This window comes from Myotis nattereri, assembly GCF_964212035.1.
Source record: "Myotis nattereri genome assembly, chromosome: 2".
Taxonomy (NCBI): Eukaryota; Metazoa; Chordata; class Mammalia; order Chiroptera; family Vespertilionidae; genus Myotis; species Myotis nattereri.
This window is the reverse complement of record NC_138076.1, coordinates 174435330-174458133: the sequence shown is the minus strand read 5'-3', so window position 1 is coordinate 174458133 and position 22804 is coordinate 174435330. Positions and strand designations below refer to the sequence as shown.

The window sequence follows — 22804 nt, the reverse complement described above, 5'->3', positions numbered from 1 at the left end:
CAAACAGTCTGGCTCCACAGCACCTCAACCTACTGCAGAACCGATGAGAGTTTCTCACTGGAATACAAGTGAAGGGACAGAGGCTGCTACAAAAGAGTATTTTCTACGGATCCTGAAATCAGCAGTTTCCTCAGATATAAAAAGCCAATTCCCAAGTTTAAGAAAACCTGAAATTCTATATAAAAACAGACCTCTTACGGGAGCAATGTATGGAGGCCCGTTCCAAAGGAAGGGTATCCATTTAAAAACTTTTAAAGTGGTTGTTATCTCTTCTTAGAGTTGATCTGAGCCTCAGGGGTTAGCAAATCCAATTTCCAACCAACCTTAGAAATGTATATTTAGCACATCACTACCTGATGGTACTATCCTTTTTCTTTCTTTCTTTTTTTTTTTTTCAGTTTACCATCCTAAGGAAGCAGCCAAATTCATTGTTGGATAGTTCTGAATATTAGAAATATCCTATCTAATAAAAGAGAAACATGGTAATTGGCGTCCAACCGCTACCCTTCCCATTGATGGGAAGTGCATGCAAATTAACTGCCAGCCAAGATGGCGGCCGGCAGCCAGGCAGCTTGAAACTAACATGAGGCTTGCTTGCTTCAGTGATGAAGGAAACCAACGTTCCCCGCCTGCCTTGCCGGCCTATGAGCCTGCAGTCTGAAACACTGTAATAAATATAGAAGCTAAACAAAACCCCAGAAACCTGCTTTCAGCGAGCCGGGATCTCAGAGCTGGAGTTATACATTGTTTCGATTATAGAACCTAGCAGAGGCCTCAGAGCTGGAGCCAGAGCTAAAGCTGGCCCAAAATAAAAAAAAGAAAAAAAGAAAAAAAGGAGCAGTTGGGAGCTTCAGTCACCGGCCAGCCTGGAAACAGCCCTCAGCCCCTCACCCAGACTGGCCAGGCACCCCAGAGGGGACCCCCACCCTGAAGGGTGTGTGACCAGCTGCAAACAGCCAACATCCCCTCACCCAGGCTGGCCAGGCACCCCAGTGGGGAACCCCACTCTGATCCAGGACACCCTTCAGGGCAAACCAGCCAGCCCCACCCATGCACCAGGCCTCTATCCTATATAGTAAAAGGGTAATATGCCTCCCAGCACCGGGATCAACAGAGCCGCGAGGCCTCCCAGCACCGGGATCAGCAGAGCCAAGAGGCCTCACGGCGCTGGGATCAGCGTGACAGGGGGCAGCGCCCAAACCCCGATCACCCTGCGGCTCTGTGTGTGACAGGGGGCGGGGCCACAACCTCCCTATCCGCCCTGCTCTGTTCGTAACAGGGGAAGGTGCCCCAACCTCCTGATCAGCCCTGCTCTGTGCCTGATAGGGGGAGCTCCCAACACCCTGATCACCCTGCGGCTCTGTGTGTGACAGGGTGCGGCGCCCCAACCCCCTGATCGGCCCTGCTCTGTGTGTGACAGGGTTCGGTGCCCCAACACCCCCCCCCCACCCCCCCGACAGGCCCTGCTCTGTGTGTGACAGGGTAGAGCCATAACCTCCCCATCAGCCCTGCCCTGAGTGTGAGAGTGGCGGCGCCCCAACCCCCTGATCGGCCCTGCTCTGTGGGTGATAGAGGGTGGCGCCCCAACCCCCCTTCCCCCCAGGGGCCCTGCTCTATGTGTGATGGGGTAGAGCCATAACCTTCCCATCGGCCCTGCCCTGAGTGTGACAGTGGCGGTGCCCCAACCCCCTGATTGGCCCTGCTCTGTGGGTGATAGAGGGTGGCGCCTCAACCCCCTGATCCGCCCTGCTCTGTGTGTGACAGGGGGCGGTGCCCCAACTCCCCTATCAGTCCTACTCTGTGAGTGACAGGGGGGAGCTCCTCAACCCCCTGATCGGCCCTGCTCTGTGCATGACAGGGGGGAGCTCCCCAACCCTCTGATGGGCCCTGCTCTGTGCGTGACAGGGGGGAGCTCCCCAACTCCCCTGATGGGCCCTGATCTGTGCGTGACAGGGGGGAGCTCCCCAACCCCCTGGTCGACCCTGCTCTGTGCATGACAGGGTAAGGAGCCCCAACCCCCCTGATGGGCCCTGCTCTGTGCGTGACAGGGTAAGGAGCCCCAACCCCCCTGATGGGCCCTGCTCTGTGCGTGACAGGGGGGAGCTCCCCAACCCCTTGATGGGCCCTGCTCTGTGCGTGACAGGGGGGAGTTCCTCAACCCCCTGATGGGCCCTGGTTTGTGTGTGACAGGGGGGAGCTCCCCAACCCCTTGATGGGCCCTGCTCTGTGAGTGACAGGGGGGAGCTCCTCAACCCCCTGATCGGCCCTGCTCTGTGCATGACAGGGGGGAGCTATCCAACCCCCTGATCGACCCTGCTCTGTGCGTGACAGGGGGGAGCTCCCCAACTCCCCTGATCGGCCCTGCTCTGTGCATGACAGGGGGGAGCTCCCCAACCCCCTGATGGGCCCTGCTCTGTGTGTGACAGGGGGGAGCTCCCCAACTCCCCTGATGGGCCCTGCTCTGTGTGTGACAGGGGGGAGCTCCCCAACTCCCCTGATCGACCCTGCTCTGTGCGTGACAGGGTAAGGAGCCCCAACCCCCCTCATGGGCTCTGCTCTGTGCGTGACAGGGGGCAGCGCCCCAACCCCCTGATCGGCCCTGCTCTGTGAGTGACAGGGGGCGGTGCCCCAACCCCCCAATCGGCCCTACCCTGAGCGTGACTGAGGGTGGCATCGCAACCTCCCGATCTGCCCTGCTCTGTGAATGACAGGGGGTGGTGCCCCAACTCCTCAATCGGCCCTGCTCTGAGCCCGACCAGGGGCTGCCCTCTGCCACCCGGGAGCAGGCCTAAGCCAGCAGTGCGTTATCTCCTGAGGGGTCCCAGACTGTGAGAGGGCACAGGCCAGGCTGAGGGACGCCCCCCTTTCCCCCTGAGTGCACAAATTTTTGTGTACCAGGCCTCTAGTTTTTCTTATATTAAGTACAAATCTATGTCCCCTAGACCATCTGCTAGAATAAGATTATTAGCTCCCCCTTTAGACCTTTTTTCTAGGCAAACACTTCTGGCTTCTTCAACAGGTTTATAAATGTACTAGAGGCCCTGTGCATGAATTCATGCGTAGGTGGGGTCCGTCGGCCTGGCCAGCAATCGAGGCCTATCTAGGGGGCTGGCCACGGGAGGTTGGCTGTGGCAGCACACTGACCACCAGGGGAAGCTCCTGCATTGAGTGTCTGCTCATTGGTGGTCAGTGCACGTCATAGTGACTGGTCGACCGGTCGTTCTGGTTGTTCAGTTGTTCCGTTCGTTTAGGCTTTTATATAGAGAGAGATGGTTTTTTAAACCTTCACTTGTCCCTCACCTTTCCTCACTTCCCCTCCGTTCCATACGTACTATGGCTGTTGAGATTCCTTTGTCTTTCAGTCAGTCTTTCCCTCTCCTTCCCCTCAGCTGATACTATAGTTCAACCTACGTTATTGGACTCTTAGACAAGCACAGAGGGTGAATGCACTCCACACCCTTTTCTGGGGTGAGGGTAGGAAAGAGTATGTGTTCCAACTATGAAACTAGGAATGTATTTTCTCATCAAATCTGGAACAAGGCCTGAAGCAGTTCCATTAGCTTAATGCTTGAGGTATACGTATTTGGTTACAACAAAATTTAATTAATGCTGGCCTGGAAACTTTACATTTGAATGAGAAAATGTATTCTTACTCTGGGTAAATGTATAAAGGAACCAGTTGATGATAGCTAATAGAGAAGCAGGAATACACATGTATACATGGAAAAGATTATATTATGCAACCATGTGAAGACTATGGCAAAAATGGGTCCCATCTGTCAGCTCAAACAGACCTCGCATTACAGAGAAATAATAAATGAAATGGGCAGAATTTAAAATCAAAGGATACTTGAAAGTGAGAAAGGTTTTGTCCTACTTAGCTATCATAGAAAACAAACTTCACAAACCAGAATTTACTGTTGAAAGAGCTTAGAAGTGACATGCTCCAAATGTACCTTCATATTATTCCAAAATTTAGAAAAAAAAACACCTTTGTTAAAAAGTGAGTTCATGAATACCAAGTTTTTCAACCAAGGAAGAGCAAAATGCGATTATTTTGGTCACTTTTGTACTGCCAGGAGCCGGTCCATGCTTGCTGTTTCAAGGGACCTGGCATATATGGCATACTGTTCTTAATATGTTTGCTCACCTTCTTGGCACTATGTGTTTTAACCAAGGTCTCCTCTCTGAGAAAGGTTGTTTCCCCAGGTAGGGATTTTCCCCTGAAGTTAGGGAAGGAATAAAACCTCTTAACTAAGTGCCAGGCGGGTAATTAATCACTTTAACTATGAACAATCATGCTTAAGCGACATAATCTTTACTCCCTGGAATGGAGATAAGAAACGCCCTAACCTTTGGAATAGAGATTGACAGGATTGAATCAACTGGTATAAATACTGATGTAACAAGACAGCAAGACACAGAACTTAGAAGACAGAACTTAGAAGACAGAACTTAGAAGACAGAACCAAGAGGCACAGAACCTAGACCAGAACCTACACAGAACCTAGAGACAGAACATGGCAAAAGATCCTGGACAGAAACTGGCCTCAGAACCTAGAGACAGAACCTAGCGAGAGAACATGGCAAAAGGTCCTGGACTGAACCTGACTACAGAAATTGGCAAGAGAACCTGACTAGAACCTGGTGACTGAACCTGGCTGGAGAACCTGGACAGAACCTGGCTGGAGAACCTAGCGAGGGAACCTGGCTACTGAACCTGGCTGGAGAACCTGGACTGAACCTGGCTGGAGAACCTAGTGAGGGAACCTGGCTACAGAACCTGGCTGGAGAACCTGGAGAACCTGGCTGGAGAACATGGACACAAAACCTGGCTGGAGATCCTAACCAGAACTTCGCTGGAGATCCTGAGCAGAACCTCTCTGGAGATCCAGACCAGAACTTGGCTGGAGATCCTGGCTAGGCTGCTGATCAACTGAACACTGTCTCCGTGTCCTTCCTTTTTTGCTGACTTCGTCTACGCCTTTGGGAACCCCTGGACCTGCTGGGGTTGGACCCTGGCATTGTACCTGCTGAGCAGAACTCAAAATAACAACAAAATGGTCCCCGCAGTAGATTTAAATTGTTCTTACAGTTCTGGTTATTACGCACATTCTAGTTTCTAGTTATATATCATAAAATTCACTAAGTTCTCTTTTTTTTAAAAAAAAAAACAAACAAAACTTCTTGTCTAGAAGAACTCTATTGTTTAGCTAGAAACAGTATCCAAAATGCTATTGGTATTGTACTTTGGAAGGTTAACTTGTTGTGATTAGAGGAAATGTAATACCTGAATCCTCATCCAGGCACCTACCTGCTAAACTTCCGAAGGTAAGCTTTCTGCGGCCCACTTTCTCAACCAGCCAGACTCCCACGAGTGTGAAAATGAAATTTGTGAAGGCTGTAACTGAAGCCAGCCATATTGCGAGTCTGTCGTCTTCAACGCCAGACATCTGCAGGATGGTTGCACTGTAGTACCTGCAAGGCAAGCACAAAACAGTTGTTGCTGATGGTTATTCAGGGAAACAGAGTTATTCATGTAGAAAAATACTCAGCTGACCTCCAACAAACCATGACTAGCTACAGTGATAGCATGAAGTTAACATGCAAGCTGCTTTGACTGTGTTCGGATAAATTTACTTTGAACTATGCATAAGAAGAACACTCAAGCAAGAAATAGAGGGCGGAAGGCTTCCAAAGTGCACTGCAGCCCACAACGAGGGATGGGGCAGCTGGTAGTTTCACTGAAACTATCAAGGACAAGCTCCCAAGTCCATTGAATGAATGAGGAGTCATCATACGCTGTGCAATTATGTTCTTAAAAGAAGAGACTTGCTGCATATAAAAATTTGTTTTATACCATCCTGTTCCATTAAATTACAGTATTCTCAATGCGTTAAGGATAAAAGCAAATACACTACACAAAATAATTCTTCCAAAAAGAGCCATACACAAAACAGATTTCAATGTTTTCATTTTCTACAATACAATCACAAATATGCAAGTGTTAAATTAAGGAACAGAAAGAGGAGTTGTATCAAGCAAAGTAAGTTGGCGAGTGTCAGAATTTTATTTAAAATGTAAAATGTTTCCTAGATAGCCAGGTTAGGTGACCTAATCATCCACTCATTTTATATTTATTTATTGAGTACCCGCTGTATAAGTTGTGTGAGATACTAAATCCCACAGAGATGTTATGAGACCCTGTTATCGCCCTCAAGAAGTTTGCAATTTGGTATAAGAAAATGAAATGGAAATAAATTTAATATCACAAGGTATTCAACTTACAATATGACATAAAAGACAGAGCAAACTATTTTATTTGATATGAAAGGTTCCTTGATTTTTCAGGGAAGTAACGCTTGAGTTGAATCTTGAAGAATTCGTAGGGGTTTGCCGCAGGTATGATGATCTGGCAGGACACTCACTGGTGGTGAAGGAAATGACGTGTATGAAGGAGAAAAGTGAAAAATACTATATGCTAGGCTCACAAAACGTGAGGACGCTACCTTGGCTGAAAATAGGTGCAAAGAAAAGGGAGGAGTGTGACATGAGGCAGTAGCAGGCACTTCTGTTTTGGAGGCCTTGACTGCCAGCCATGCTACATGTTTGGGCTTTTATCTGTAGTCCCTGGAAATCATGAAATAGACTTTAAAGAGAACGCAGTTAAAGCTGTCCTATCAGCATGCATATAAACACAACCAATGGACGCAAGACACTGGGGGGAGTGGGAGGGCATGTGCCGGGGGATAGGGGAGGCCGAGGGGAAGTCAATGCGGGGGAAAAAGGAGACATATGTACTACTATTTGTAATACTTCAAACAATAAAATTAAATTAAAAAACAAAAAAAAATCTGTCTATCAAGAGATCACTCTAATGATAGCCACACAGGTGGACTGCAAGCAGACCGAAGCAAAGATACCTTGTTTTGAAGCATTTTCTTTCAGGTCAGTACACTGGCACCTGTAGATTTTCTGTACTAATGGGAAATTCAATGGCCTTCTATCTCCCTGACAGCAAGAATTGCAATGTCCACCCACACTAAATCTTTCCCTAGATGGAGTGCCTTGAGGTTCATCTTCATCTCTTTCTCTTGAACATCGGTAAAGGTGTTAGCTTTTTATTGCAGCCATAACAAATTACCCAAGTTTAGTGGCTTAAAATTTTAGCTTTTAATCAACACAAATTTATTATCTAACAGTTCTATAGGTCAGAAATCTGACACGGTTTTTTTTTTTTTGGTGTTTTGTTTTGTTTTTATGTCAAAAGTGACATCTAAGGTGTCAGCAGCGTCTTCCTTTCTGGAGACTCCGGGGTACAGGTTGCCTTGCCTTTTCCGGGTATTGGAAGTCTCCCGCATAGCCTGGCTTGGGGGGACCCCTTCCTCAATTTTCAAAGCTAGCAAAGGTAGGCCAAGCTCCCCTCATGTCACTTCACTCTGCTGCCCTCCTCTGAACTTGAAGATCACATTGGGTTAACCCAGATTACCAGCAAGATCTCCTTATTCAAGGTAAACTGATCAGCAGATTTAATAAGATCTGCAGCCTTCATTTCCTTTTGCCATGTAATGTAACATATTCACAGGCTGTGGAGATTATGATGTGTACATTCTGGGGTGGGAGACCTATTCTGCCTATCTCGTAAAGGTCTTCATAAACCAGCGGTTCTCAACCTGTGGGTCGCGACCCCTTTGGGGGTTGAACGACCCTTTCACAGGGGTCGCCTAAGACCATCCTGCATATCAGATACTTACATTACGATTCATAACAGTAGCAACATTACAGTTATGAAGTAGCAACGAAAATAATTTTATGGTTGGGGGTCACAACATGAGGAACTGTTTTAAAGGGCCAGAAGGTTGAGAACCACTGTAAAAAGCCAATAGCCAGAACGAGAAGGCGAGGAATGAAGACGAGGATGTTCACTTAAAGCAAGCATGGGCAACCTTTTTTCTGCCAAGGGCCATTGGGTATTTATAACATCATTTACAAGCCACACAAAATTATCAACTTAAAAATTAGCCTGCTATATTTGATCAAACATTTAATTAACTCACCCCTAATGCCTTGGCAGGGCCAGACCAAATGATTTTGCAGTCCTTGTACGGCCCCTGGGCCAGACGTTCCCCACCCCTGACTTAAAGGGCAATCAGTTTCAGAAAAATTCAGGCAATACTTAGATTCTCTTTCATATGGGCAGGGAATGAGATATCTAGGTCAGAATAATTGACGAATCTAGTTTTTAAAAGTTAGGTGATGGATTAGTGAAAAGATACATTTAATTTATATTTCAAAAAGTATGAATTCCCATGTTGTTATAAATGATGCTATCGGCCAACCATTCATCGGCTACCACCATATTTATAATCTTCTACACCTTTATGTAGTAGTTTGTGTTTTCAAAGGGCTGGGTACACATTCAAAAGTTGCACAAAGCATAAGAGAATCATCTTCATAAAAGATCAACGTGAACAACAAAAAAAGGCTTTCTTTCCTTTTTAGACTCAAAGTAGGGATGCCTTCTCTTTTTAACATCATTTTATAATACCTATTAGAAAAAACTATCATCTTCTTCAAAGATTTCCCTGGTCATCTCACACATGCCATCTCTTCCCCAGAGTGAAGTTGAAAGGCCTAGGGCAGTGTGTGCCCATAAAGGCCGGCTTCATTCGTCTCTGTAGACGTCTAAGAGCAGAAAAGGCCGAGGCTTGATGTGCATTGCTCTCAGAGATTATGTGAGACCCAGCTTTCAGTCCTGAACTTTAAATCTGAGTAGAACAAAATGGCTCTAGAAAACATAGAGGCATTGATAATGGCAATCTATCCTAATGGTGACTTTTAACTAGCAATAAGAGAATAAACATGGGCACTTTAAGTGCCTGGCAAAATACACATTTTACGATCCAATGCATTTCCTATGAATTTCTGAAAACAGGTTCTTTCCCCCATCTTCCTGAAGCTACAGCTTGCCCTTTTCACTATTACCAGTGTAACAGAGTTACTTTAACAGCAAGAATTAGGTACTCAATAACTGTTTGTTGAATTAATTGAATTTATCTACCACCAACTTTCAAAAAGGAATTAAGGATATTTATAATTTAAAAAAAAATACATTATAGAAGCAATAAAACAAAAATTAAACAACGTTATGAGAAAGAGAGTATGAAGATGAAGATAATTATATGAAAACTTTAGCTGCATAAGCACTACAAGCTAACTCTGAAATTGCTGGCAGCCAAGGCAAAATAATAAATGATCATTTTATCTGTCTGACAAAACAAAACTTATGAGTTCAAGATAAAGACAAACTTTTTCTGACATGAAAGTCTGAAGACTTTAATTTCATGAATGAAAGAGATATGTAATATACTTGTCCTGACACCAGCAGCCACTCTAAGATGAATTAACAACTAAGATTTTGTCATCATTATTTTAATTCATGTGGCACAAAGGTAATACATTCTAGCAGTGCTGCAGAGAGCTTCCAAATAGAAACTCCTCCATGAATCTTGCATTGATTATCTTTTGGGTCATGTCCATACTTGGGATAAAGACCAAATTAAATGAGAAGACCGGAAGTTTCAGGGCTTAGCTTATTATAAGCCCTGAAAGATTCCCATGTTCTAAGTTATGCTGTTCGGCTCTTTAAGCTTCTAATTTATAAATACATTTATTTGTGCCATATGCAAAGTACACTGACTACAGATTTAAAAAGTCATTCTAATAAAAGATGTTCTTTTAACTAAGAAAGTTAGATTTCCCTATTGGGATGGTTGTTTATACAGTCAACAACATGGAAAACTATGGAAACTACATCAACAATTTTAAGAGAAAAATATTTCACACAAATACAAAGGTCTTAAAAATGGTTTAAAAAATGATTAACATTTTCCTATCTTTTTTATGCATTTTGTACACTGAGAAAACCTCTTTGTGTATTAGATGTAAGCTGTAGCCAAAAATAAAAATTTCAAAAGCAGGAAGTAGGATTTCATGTATATCAATATGTGTTTGAGCTAACACACCAGCCAACTGTATCATACCATTCTTATACCAAGTAGTGATCCAAAAATCATAGTAATCCTCAGAGAGTTCATTATTCATCACATTTAATATATAAGATAATTTTCCTAAGTGTCCCAATGTGATCTTCCTCCATCTCAGAGACCAGTCCTCTCATTCTGGCTTCACACCTCTGGAAAACTCAGGAGAAATCACGCCTCACACAGTTTACCCTGTCATATGCATTCTAAGAACAATGACAGAAGCTCTCCAATAAGACCTCCAACTCATCAATTGCCAGGTTCACTTACTAATTTTTTTCTATAAAATATACCCCCACAGGATATTGGACATTTGTGACTTCATGCAGGCTCACATTTCTCATTTGCTGAATTACATGCATATTAAATCAGGTGTGTTTGTTGCAAAACCTGCTTATGCCTATCATTGTAATTATGTAATTTAATCAGATAACACATAGATCAATAAAACATATGATGCTAAAAGAAAGTTGTATTAAAATTAAAACTGCATGCTTTGAAAAGAATAAATAAAAGTAAATTGTTTCTAAAAAGTATGTGAATAACACAATAAAAATGGGGATAAAATGTAAAAGTCTGAAGATTCTGCCCTTGGGTTTCTTCTCAAGTATCTTTCAGGTCTTGTTCTATTTGAAAGAAACTAAACCTGGAATTCATAGATGACAATACTGAAGTAGGTTTATGTAAAAAAAAAAATCTAAGTTCAAGTAGTGGATATGATGAATTATAATACAACTAAAATTAAAATGGTGAAAGTATATAATGCAGTATTTCCTCATAACTTTCTTTTTGAGTTAACTAAAGTGCCAATCCTAATCGTGTCAGCTAAGAGGGCTTTCACCAGGCTTCCTCGTGTCTCACATCCTGCTTATTGCTGTGACAAGCAGGAGTCCAGGACTTTCAGACATTTATTTCCACACTAACCTGCAGAGTCACTAATTTTTTTTTTTTTTTAGTAAATCTTTATTGTTCAGATTATTACATTTGTTCCTCTTTTTTTCCCCCCTATAACTCCCCTCCACCCAGTTCCCACCCCACCCTCTGCCCTTACCCCCCACCCCCACTGTCCTCATCCCTAGGTGCACAATTTTTGTCCAGTCTCTTCCCGCATCTCCCACACCCCTTTCCCCACCAAGAATAGTGAGTCCATTCCCTTTCTATGTCCCTGATTCTATTATAATCATCAGTTCATTTTGTTCATCAGATTATTTATTCACTTGATTCTTAGATTCACTTCTTGATAGATGCATATTTGTTATTCATAATTTGTATCTTTACCTTTTTCTTCTTCTTCCTCTTCTTAAAGGATACCTTTCAGCATTTCGTATAATACTGGTTTGGTGGTGATGAACTCCTTTAGCTTTTTCTTATCTGTGAAGCTCTTTAACTGACCTTCAATTCTGAATGATAGCTTTGCTGGATAAAGTAATCTTGGTTGTAGGTTCTTGGCATTCATCACTTTGAATATTTCTTGCCACTCTCTTCTGGCCTGCAAAGTTTCTGTTGAGAAATCAGCTGACAGTCATATGGGTATTCCCTTGTAGGTAACGGAGTTTCTTTCTCTTGCTGCTTTTAAGATTCTCTCTTTGTCTTTTGCTCTTGGCATTTTAATTATGATGTGTCTTGGTGTGGTCCTCTTTGGATTCCTTTTGTTTGGGGTTCTCTGTGCATCCTGGACTTGTAAGTCTATTTCTTTCACCAGGTAGGGGAAGTTTACTGTCATTATTTCTTCAAATAGGTTTTCAATATCTTGGTCTCTCTCATCTTCTGGCACCCCTATAATTCTGATGTTGGTACGCTTGAAGCTGTCCCAGAGGCTCCTTACACTATCTTCGTATTTTTGGATTCTTTTTTCATTTTGCTTTTCTGGTTGGGTGTTTTTTGCTTCTTCGCATTTCAAATCTTTGCCTTGATTCATGCGCTCCTCTGGTCTGCTGTTGGGAGTCTGTATAATATTCATTATTTCAGTCTGTGTATGCTTAATTTCTAGTTGGTTCTTTATCACAACATCGAGGGTCTCATTAGATTTCTTGAGGATCTCAATAACTTTATCGGCGGCTTCTAGACAGTTCTTGAGAGACCTTAAAAGTGTGGTTCTGAACTCAATATCCTCCATTGACAGTTTTGTCCTGTTTCTTTGTCTCTGCATTTTTTATGCTTTCTTGGTGCACCCCCTAGTGGTCTTTGTGCGCAGTCTTATTGTAGTTAAGCCTTGATTGTTGTAGTTAATACTAGGGGGATTTGACCTCCAGGCCAACTGTCTGTGAGAATCAGCTGTGTCTGCAGTGGGAAAACTTCTGTCCTCTAGGGAGGTGCTAAGCTAGCCTTTGCCTGAGGCTATCTGGCAAATGGCTCTGCGCAGGGCTTGGGCGGGGCGGGTCGCATGGGATCAACAGGGTGGGTGGAGGGAGCAGTTATGGCTGCTCTCAGTCCTGTCCCCAGAGGCTCTGCCTCTCAGAGTCCCAGCAACCGCTGCAAACCTCGGAGAGAAAGCTGCCCTCACATTCTGACCGATGCCAGATAGTCCCGCTTCTCTCGTTTGAGTCTGGGTCCCTAGAGACTCGCCCAGAACTGGAGCTCAGAATCTGAGACTCCCTCCTGATTGAAAACGACAACCGCGCCCTCAGCTACCAGCCCGCTCTGTGTGTACCTCCGCTGCTTTGTATTTTCCGCACTGTGCCTCCTCTGAGTCTCGTATGCTGTTCTCTTTCCTTCTAGTTGAAGAATTTCCCCTCAGCCAGTCTTCCTGTGGTTCTTGGCGATGTCCGTTCCGTCTTTTAGTTGTATTTGTGAAGTGGTTGTTCAAGGCAGCTAACTCCGGTGTTTACCTATGCCGCCATCTTGGTTTTCTCCAAGAATTTTCACTGATTATTTTTCCAGAGTCACTAATTTGACTCCATCTTCCTCTCGCCCCATCCTTCTCACACTCTCACTGTGTGCCCTGAGGGCACTGCCTTCTCACAGCTCAGACCTAGAGTCCAGGCTGTTTTTCTCTCACATCCTATGTACCTTTGGAAAGGAAGGAAATCAGCTACACCAGACCATCCTCTAACCCTCCTTCTTGAGCTGTTGGCCTACTTTCTGGTTACTCCTCATTCAGTGGCGATTTCAGTCCCTCATAATTTTCTTCTCCACCCCTAGCCCTGTCTCATAATTCTTGGTGATAGTTACATCAACATAGTCCATCCAGACAACACATGAGTCTCTGAACTGCTCTACTTCCAAAATCCTTCCAGTTTCCCATTCTCTGACCAGCGCTGCCTATCCTCACGACTCCATTGAGTTCCTCCACTCACACAATTCTTCACTTTCATGGAGACATTAAGCCATACATACACTCTACTTCTTTATAGTTTTCCATCATCACCTATTCCTCCCTCTTCCCCGTAACTTAAGTCATTTAGATTTCCCAAACCAGGGCTTCTTAGGTAGTGGTTTGTTACAGAATCGCCTGGAAGGCCTGTTAAAACACAGACTGATGAGCTGCACCCCGAGTCTCTGATTCTAGGGCCAAGAATTTCCATTTCCAACAAGATTCCAGGTGATGCTGACAACTCTTCCCCAAACCATGACAATTACTTTCTCTCACCATTCTCAAACTCCTGGGCCTCTTCCCCCTGTGCTATATTCATGCCATAAACACTAACCCTGCTCACTTATACCCAGGGATTCTTCCACTGTGCATGTACAGTTAGCAGCTAAAAGGCTCTGGGCAAAAACACACAAATTGACCTCACTTGAAATTCTCTAAGATGAACCCCTACACAAAGGATAATTTCATAGCCTCTCCTTCTTTCCACTCTCAATCTATCCAGCTTCAGGGGAAATTTTGCCTAATATTCACTGAGAAAGTGTGAGCCATCAGTTGGGTACTCCCTCATCTCACCAGCATCAAATCTACCAACCTACCTGATCATCTCTGCATGAAGTCATGGAAAATTGATCAGCACTCAAATATTTTTCTTCTTAAGTCCTCTTCAATGTTTGCTTCTGGAATTTATTACTATTTCCTTCTGCTTTTCCTCAGCATTTATCTGTGCCTTTCTTACAAGATACCTCACTTCCCCTCTAACATTAGACATACTTTAATACACTGTCTTTCCTCTACTAGACTATAAATTCCCCCAAGAAACAATCTATGTATGATTCACCTTTACAACTGCCAAAGCAGGCTTCTGCTTATATTTTTGGACACTTAGTAAATGCTTATTTAAATGAATGAATGAACAGAACTTTCATCTCTTTTTTGCCTCATTTTAAAATTTCTATTAAGCTATAGTTCAGATACCATTAAAACTTACCTTTTAAATGGTAGAATTCAGTGATTTTTAGTACATCCATGACTAAACTTAACCTCTTAAATAATTATAATAGGTTAATATTTAAAAAGAAGTATTCAAATAATTTGTTTAAAGAAACAAAAAAGGCCTTAGAGGAGAGTGAAATGGAAGGGTAGAGGATTGTGTTTTGAATGGCTTAGTTTCAACATTCCTCACCAAGATGCTTTCCTGATTCAGCTACACTCCTTTCTACCCCCGTGGCCAGCCTTGACTTCCCAGGTTCCCTCGAGGCCAGTGAAGAGAGCATTAAAAATGACTTGTGAACTTTTTTACTCAAACAATGACAGAAACTAGTCTTTCTTTCCATCATTTCCTGTCCCTCTAGCTCCAAGTTGTGCCATCTACTGCCTCATTAAAGCAAACAAGAGGGAAAAAAGTGCCTGTCTATTTAAAATTCCTCTCAGGAGGCTTAAGAACCTGAGCAAGAAAAAAGGGCAGGTCATGGCATTTACCTTATGAAAAACACTGCTCTCGGCACTATCCAAAGGGAATACAGTATTTTATTTTAAGATGCAGTGGACTCAAAGGTTTGTTTGTAAGCAAAAGTTTGCAAGAACTTTAATTCTTTATAAAAGCGACATTTTGGAGCATGGTCACACAAACCGTGATTATGCAAAGATATGTAGTTTTATGTACATTATTTATAACTCTGAGTTTCTGTGGAATCACAGACTGAAAAAATAGATCAAGTGCATTCAGAATAAAGTGAAAAAGGCAAAATGATGTAGAGAGTAGAACCTCAGGTATTAAAATTAACCACAGAAAAATACACCAAAATGTTAAGATAACAAAATATTAAGATAGCAACAATAAAAATATACCAATATGTTAAGATACACTCTGCCTAGGTTGTGGAATTTAGGTGCCTTTTCTTTTTTATATGTTTCCAATTTTCTATAATAAGCTTATGTTATCTAAAGGTGTTATTTAAAGTATTAATTTTGCAGATTAGAACATCATACATTGTATTCAGGCACCATAAGCCTCCGCTCTGTGAACTAAATCCAATATTATCTTAAGTAAAACAAATAAGACAATAATGATAAGGAATATGTTTGTCTTCAGAAAAAGACACTTTTAACTTATTTTTTTCTTTGCCAAACTCAGTATTTTCTTAAATTAAATAATCCATGTCATTTACTTCTTGGTGGCCAAAATACAGTGTCCTATCTATTCAACAAATATTTAGACATGATTATAGTAGTAGATGTTCTAATGGAAAATAAGTCTGTAATGGCTGAAGAGAATTACATACACTTTTCAGGGCTTACAATGTGCCATAAACAGTGGGAGGTAAAAAGACAAGTCAGATCTGGGGCTGTTTGGGAGGGCAGGGGCCCACATTCCACGAAGGGAGGTTGTCACACACTTAAACACTCCACTCCGATGGGCACGTTCAGTGAGAGCAGTAAGAATAATGTGCTATTGGAACACAAAGGCAGAGATTAATCCACAGTTCAAATAATTAGTGATTCCAATGAGCCGTATTACTGCTTCCCATATTCTGGGATTGCAAAAATACAATTTAGTCTGGGAGAGTATTTAAACCCAGCTCGAGGATACATGGGGAGAACTGAAAAAGAACTTGAGAGACTGTAAGTCATGTTCAGGATGATAAACACCTATTTGGTTCACCGACTAAAAAGATTGTCGTGTCAGAGGCGGATGGCATAGCCAGGGCGGGAATTATTGATGTTGGTGTCATAGGAGATGGCAATGATCTGAATGTGGCTATATCCACGATCAATGGAAAGGGAACCCCATCCACTAGTGCTCATGAGGCCAAAGAATCGATGGGGAAGCGGACACACTGGAGAGACAGGATGTTACAAAGGTCAACAGGGCTGCTCAGTTCCCAGACTTAGAGCACCACACAGGCTGCCCACACTTAGAATCCCCTAATACGCTCACTCTTCAACTCCCCAAGTGATGAATTCATCTCTTAATGAAACGTGTGCGCTTGCAGAACAAGAGCAAGTGGGGGATGTAGAACATAATACTGTGAACAAGGCATCAAGGAAATTTATTTTATTTCATCATCGAACATGTAAGTACAGATATAATTGTGCTCCCCCCCCACCCCCGTGCCTCCTGCTATACTGTGGATGAAGGGATTATAGGGCATAACTTACCTGTTATAGATATCAAAACCAATACCTGTGAGTTTAGATTATTACAACAATAAATTCTCTATGAAAAGAAAGATTAGTATTCATGGATATTATACTATCACCAAAGCACCCAGAGAGAAATTCACTCTGGCCTCAGAAAGCAGGAATTCTCCTGTTTCCCTGGGGGAACTGATTTGTTTCTACCTCAGGGACTCTGTGAATCATGTACAAAACATCTCTCCCTTTCTGTACTGGCTGCTAAACCATCTAGAGTAGCGGTCGCCAACCTTTAGGACCTCACGGACCACCGGTGGCGACTGCTGATCTAGAGCAACATGATTCTGAAACGTTAGTGCGAATAAGAATCATCTGGGGATTGCAAAAAATGCAAGGTTCCCTCCCACCTGTCCAACCTTCTTGCTCCCCGCTATGCACCCTACTCTGATTAGAGAGTCTACCATAGGGGGTTCCAAGGCCACTTTGAAAAAGACAGGCTTTGTGACCTAGTTCATCACAGCAAGTTTCTGGTGTATAAATCATCTCATCTTTTCCTACTTTGTCGTATTACCTAAGTCACGAATTTTAAATTTTATTGTACCTTATTGGCTCTCTAATTAAGCCCTCAAACTTATTCTGGAGTGAGGAAGGACTGAAGTGAATAAAGACTTTTGGATTAATATGAGTGAATCCTATTGTTCCTTTTGCAAATATCAAGGAAAGAAAGCCGATCAATTTTTTAACAGCGGAGGAACTAGTTGAGCTGTAACAGCCCTGGGCAAAAAGTCAGACAAGCCAATGCATTATTCAGTAGTAAACAGGCTGCTCACTTGACGTGGGCACACTGACAGCACCGAGCCCTTTGATGTTCAAATGGAAAGCCCTAAGATGGCACCTGGCTCATTTCAAATGCGTGCGTGGGGCACCAGGACATGCTTGTTCAATTACTGGCAGAACTGCAGGACTTTTCACAAATGACAGGAAAAATTCTGCCTATATGTACACATGAAGTGTGATCTGAAGAAAAAGCAATTACCAATGACATTTATTGAGGGAATACTGCATGGAAAACATTTTAATTCTCAAATACTACAGAGAAGCACTGAAATCATCTAGCTAATCCTGAAAAACCCAGAAAAATTAGGGAAATCCACTTTTTTGGTTAATTCTCACCCAAGAATATTTTCCCTGTTGATTCTTAGAGAGACTGGGAGAGGTAGAGACACAGAGAGAGAAAAACATCAAAACATCAGTTGATTGGTTGCCTCCTGCATGTGTCCCGACTGGGCTGGGGATGGAGCCTACAACCCAGGTACGTGCCCTTTACCGGAATGGAACTCAGGATCCTTCAGTCTGTGGGCCAATGCTCTATCCACTGAGCCAAATTGGCTAGGGTAGGAAAATTCTTTTGAGTTAAATATTTCTGTATCTTTGAACTGATGGTACTGTCTTAATTCTCTACTTTCCTTTATGTATGTAGAATTTCTGTTCCTTACAATGAAAATCTAAAACTGCTTCATAAGAAAATACAGAAGAAGAAAACCACAAGAATAATGGCTAACATTTACTGAGCACTTTCGGAATCCAAGAAATTCAATTTTAGAGTTAGAATGGACGGCAGAACTCATGTCCTGATAAAAGAGGAAAAGGAGGAACAACAACTAATGATCACTTACTATATGCCAAGTAGTGCCTAGATGTGCTTTACTTGTGTTATGTCAATCATCACAAACACCCTATGAAAATGCAAACTTGGTAAGAGTGATGATAAGCCTTCTTAGAGTGTAATTAACTCAACATAAAGTTTTACATTCCATTCACAGACACACTCAGGATCCCAAAGAGGCTGTTATGGAGATTCTTACTCAGCTTAGTCACCCTACAAACAGGGCAAATAAATCCTTATGCACATTTACTGCTTCACAATTTTTTCTGCATAAAAAGTATTTTCATTTTCTACACAGCTAAGTCTTTTGTCTCATTTAGCACTTTTGCTGCGAAGTAAGTTGTCATTACTAGTGAAATTCATAAAATATAAAAATCATAAAAGCATTTAGAGGCCTGCAGAGAGGGGCAGACGAATGGGCAGCCAACTTGTTCCAACAGAGATGTACGCTGCCCCTTAAGGGGGATTTAGCTCACCAGCCTGTCCCAGAGGCTCAAAGCCAATTGCGTTCCTCTGTACTAAGAGTTCTAGAATCAATTAAAATAAACTTAAAGAGCTGACTTAAAGGGGAATACATGAAAAGGGCATCTTTACAAATGTATGAGAAAAGGGGGAAGTGGAGTTTCTTGCTCTCTCGATCTATCATGTATTGACAGGGCAAGGGATTATTAGATATTGAACAAAAAAGATATATTTTTTAAAGCACCAGAGGGTACACTTCCTTCTCCTTCCAGCTGCTTCTATTTTAATCCCACAGCTAAGGCCTAGGTTACTTATGCCAGTCTCATGAGAAAGTAACCACCATTCTGTTGTGAAGGTCATTGTTAGTTTAACTAAGTCATTTTTTTTTGGGGGGGGGATAATTTCTAGGTCTTTCTTCTTGGCAAGGAAGGCACAGAAGTGGCAGTATCACTGACACAGAGAGGAAAGAGCATGAATCTGGAGCCAAGAAATGTGTTTTTTCTTGTCACTGTTTGAGACCCCTGGTTCCTCTTCCTCTTACTGATCAAATAGGGTAGAAGCCAGAGGAGAGTGGTGTGAACAGACCAGTGATGAACCCTATTCTTTCTATTCTCAGGAATCTCCAAAAATTAGTTTGCTCCTGGTTTGTACCTTACATCCTCACCCCACTCTCAGCCTGTGACAGAAAGCTTGGAAACTCGATTAGCCTGATCTGGCAGATACCAAATGATGAGCTGATTGGGTAGATGTGGCAAAACCCCCTGGAGTACCGATGCCCTTCCAGAGAAGTAGCTGTGCCATCTAGGCAGGCTCCCTCCAATGCCCAAATTCTGCTGCTTGTCTCATCATGGGAGGAAATGATTATGTATTCAATCTCGATTTTTATTTAAAATATACAACTTGGTAAGGTACTTACAATTAGTGCAATTGTAACAGCATGCAAAACTTACCCTGATTTTAAATAATGACCCTTTGGCAGACAGAAGAGAATTTCAAGAGGGCACTGAACTTAATTTTCGTGATCATTCTTTGCCCATTATTTAATGATGTTTGCAATAGCATAACAAGGAAAGAAATCAGTCCGCATGTAGATCTTTTTAATAATATTTCCCTCTATGTGGAATTCTTACAAAGTAATGAAAATTTTGTAATATAATGCTAACAATTTATGGGCCTTCACTTTATCCTGACTCATACAGCTATGATTTGCTTGTATTTGAATGAAAACAACTAAAATATTCCAGGACTTCAAATAACCATAAATACTCAGCCATTTTTCTGTGGAATAGTTCAAAGTGTTGACTTTTCAAAAACACAAGGGAAATTCAGCAATTAAAATGAAAACTCCCACACTGAACAATAGAACTTAAATGTTAGCTGTGATATTGTGATCTGAGAAATATTTACAAATATAAACTAGGGACTGCTCTTATTTTAGCTAAAGGCAAACCAGAGACCAGCACATTTTAAAGTTTATTTGGTCTATTCTATCTTTCTACAGATTTTATCTATCTGACTGCTATTTCTTTATCATTTATATATTATAAATCCCCAAATTTGTTCTCAATCTCACATTCATTGCTAAATTTTTCCTATGCATTTAAATTATTACTTTATTATCTCAGGATGTTATATATTTATTTCAACATTTGAAGTATTGGAAGATTTTTTTTTTACATGAAATGATAAATGTTAAGATACATTAATACAATTACAGTTTTATACTATAACAAGTTCCCTATATGTTACAGTTATTAGAGTGTGAGTGTATGCAGGGTACTCATACTCTATATCATACACTTGGAGTACAGGCAGAGTTTATGCTTTAGTGGTGAATGACATGTTACTTTAAGGTCTAAAACCTCACTTGTTCTTATTAGTTAATATTTTACAAAAATCCCATATAATAATTTCAATGTAATAATAAATAGAATTCTTTATATCTTTACCAGATCTGCTTATAACTTGTCTCTGACCAACAACTTTTATATTTCTACATAGTAACTTTACGTCTCCACTTTGCAGAAGTAGCAAGAAAATTGTGACATGTGAGTAGAAAATATACTACCTATAAAATAATGCCAGTCACCAATATTAAGTAATATATGTCTATATAACTTTTTTTGGTTCCAAATCAGGCAATTATTAGAAATATAGAAAATCTGGGGTTATACTTAATGAGGAAATAAGTAGAATATTATTTAACTTATAGAAAAAAGTTGACCATCCATTTGCCTTAAAAAATAAAGATGTGCCTAAAGATTCCTACAGAAGGAAGTTAATTAGAGCATCATTATTTTACAGCATTATGTATAAAACTGAAAAACTGGCCACATTGTGGCTGCAGAGGGATGGCCTCCCAAGAATATCCATATCTTAATCCCCAGAATCTGTGAATATGCTGCTTTACATGGCAAAGGAATATTAAGGTTGCAAATGGAGTTAAGGTGGCTAACAGTTGATCACGAGGTAGGGAAACAGTAGTAGCTCTACTAACTAAAATGAAAATGAAGGCCTCAAAGCCTTGAAGTGTCTTTCACTGTTATCAGTAAAAAATATGACCATCATAGTTTTTGAACTAAAATTTTACTTTGTTTAATTCTAATTCATTGAATGATGTGATTCACATGTTGTATCTTATTAACATTCATGAACATAATGAATAAAAGTAGATTACAACAAGAATTTTTTCTCTGACCCATAATAAACATTCAAACAAGCAAGCTACTAAAACCTTTAAGAAAAAGGTTTGCTTGACATAAGAAAATGTCAAGGAAAGATAAAACTAGCCTTCAAGTCTACAAAAATAAATTATCCTGCTGAATTGATTTAGCTTAGGTATTGGGATGGTTAAAACCAGACTATATTTGAGACAGGTTACAAATTCTAACATTGAAATGACTAAAGGGGGAAATAAAATGGAACTCATCTTTTCTGGCTACTTTAAATGTATACTTTTAAAATCAGGGAAAACAACTAAAGCTGACAGTAACAATCATTAAGTTCAAGATCAATGCAAAGAGTTGGCTAGGGCCCGTGGTCGGCAAACTGCGGCTCGTGAGCCACATGTGGCTCGTTGGCCCCTTGAGTGTGGCTCTTCCTAAGCCTTAGGAGTACCCTAATTAAGTTAATAACAATGTACCTACCTATATAGTTTAAGTTTAAAAAATTTGGCTCTCAAAAGAAATTTAAATCGTTGTACTGTTGATATTTGACTCTGTTGACTACTGAGTTTGTCGACCACTGGGCTAGGCTGATGGGAAAATACTGGCCTTGGGTGTATTTTACTTACTTAAAAAGTAAGAGTGAAACAGATGTAAAGGTTAGGGAGTAAAGCAAGGAAATGCAACAAAGATAAAGAGAGAAAAAGAAGCAACAAAGAAGAAAGGAAAAGGGAAGAAAAAAGAAGACAAGGAAATGGAGATGAAAGCAGAGAGGACTAACAAGAACTGTCCTGACCACTGCTACAGCAGAGCTGGTGTGCAGCCCCTACCAAGCCTGTGCATAAGGAGGCTCAAGGACCATGACCTAAATCCTGAGAGGAAGAGAAGGAACCACAACCAGCTAAGTCACAGGAAGTGGGGCTGCCACTCTTACTGTAACTCAGCATGTGACCAAACTGCAGATGTTGTTTTTCAAAGAAAAATGTAATTTCTAGAAAAAAATAACAATGCTCAGTGGGGTTAAAATATCCCATGCCCCAAGTTTTCTTAGAAATGAAAGGCTTCAACCTCTGAACCAAAAGGTCATGGTTCAATTCCCGGTCAGGGCACATGCCCAGGATACGGGCTTGATTCCCCACTAGGGGGCGTACAGGAAGCAGCTGATCAATGATGCCCTCTCATCATTGATGTTTCTATCCCTCTCTCCTCCTCCCTTCTTCTCTCTGAAATCAAAACATAAAAAATAAAAAAAGAAATTGAAAGCTGCATGTATTTTACAGTATATCCAAGTAAAACATCTTATACTGCATTATGTATTGCAGTTTTCACATAATCAAAAGTTTATACAGCTACATAAACTTTTATTGAGAAATATATTATTTTGTCAAGATTATTTACTATTTTTGTAATTGTTATAATCAAATTACATGCATGAGAAAAACATGTCCTCTTCTCTTTTACTGGAATTTCAACTTGCTGGATGGTGGAGTAAAAATTGAATGGCATGTTTTCACTTTTCTAA

General features: G+C 41.5%; 1 protein-coding gene across 1 annotated transcript in view; it reads right to left on the bottom strand.

Annotated features, from left to right (window-relative positions):
• The window catches only part of SLC2A13 (solute carrier family 2 member 13), a 289411-nt gene that overhangs the window by 81036 nt on the left and 185571 nt on the right, over positions 1–22804 (bottom strand). Inside the window, exon 5 of the mRNA XM_081082602.1 lies at positions 5315–5478. Within this exon, the coding sequence (XP_080938728.1) occupies positions 5315–5478 (164 nt within the window). The remainder of the gene's footprint in view (positions 1–5314; positions 5479–22804) is intronic.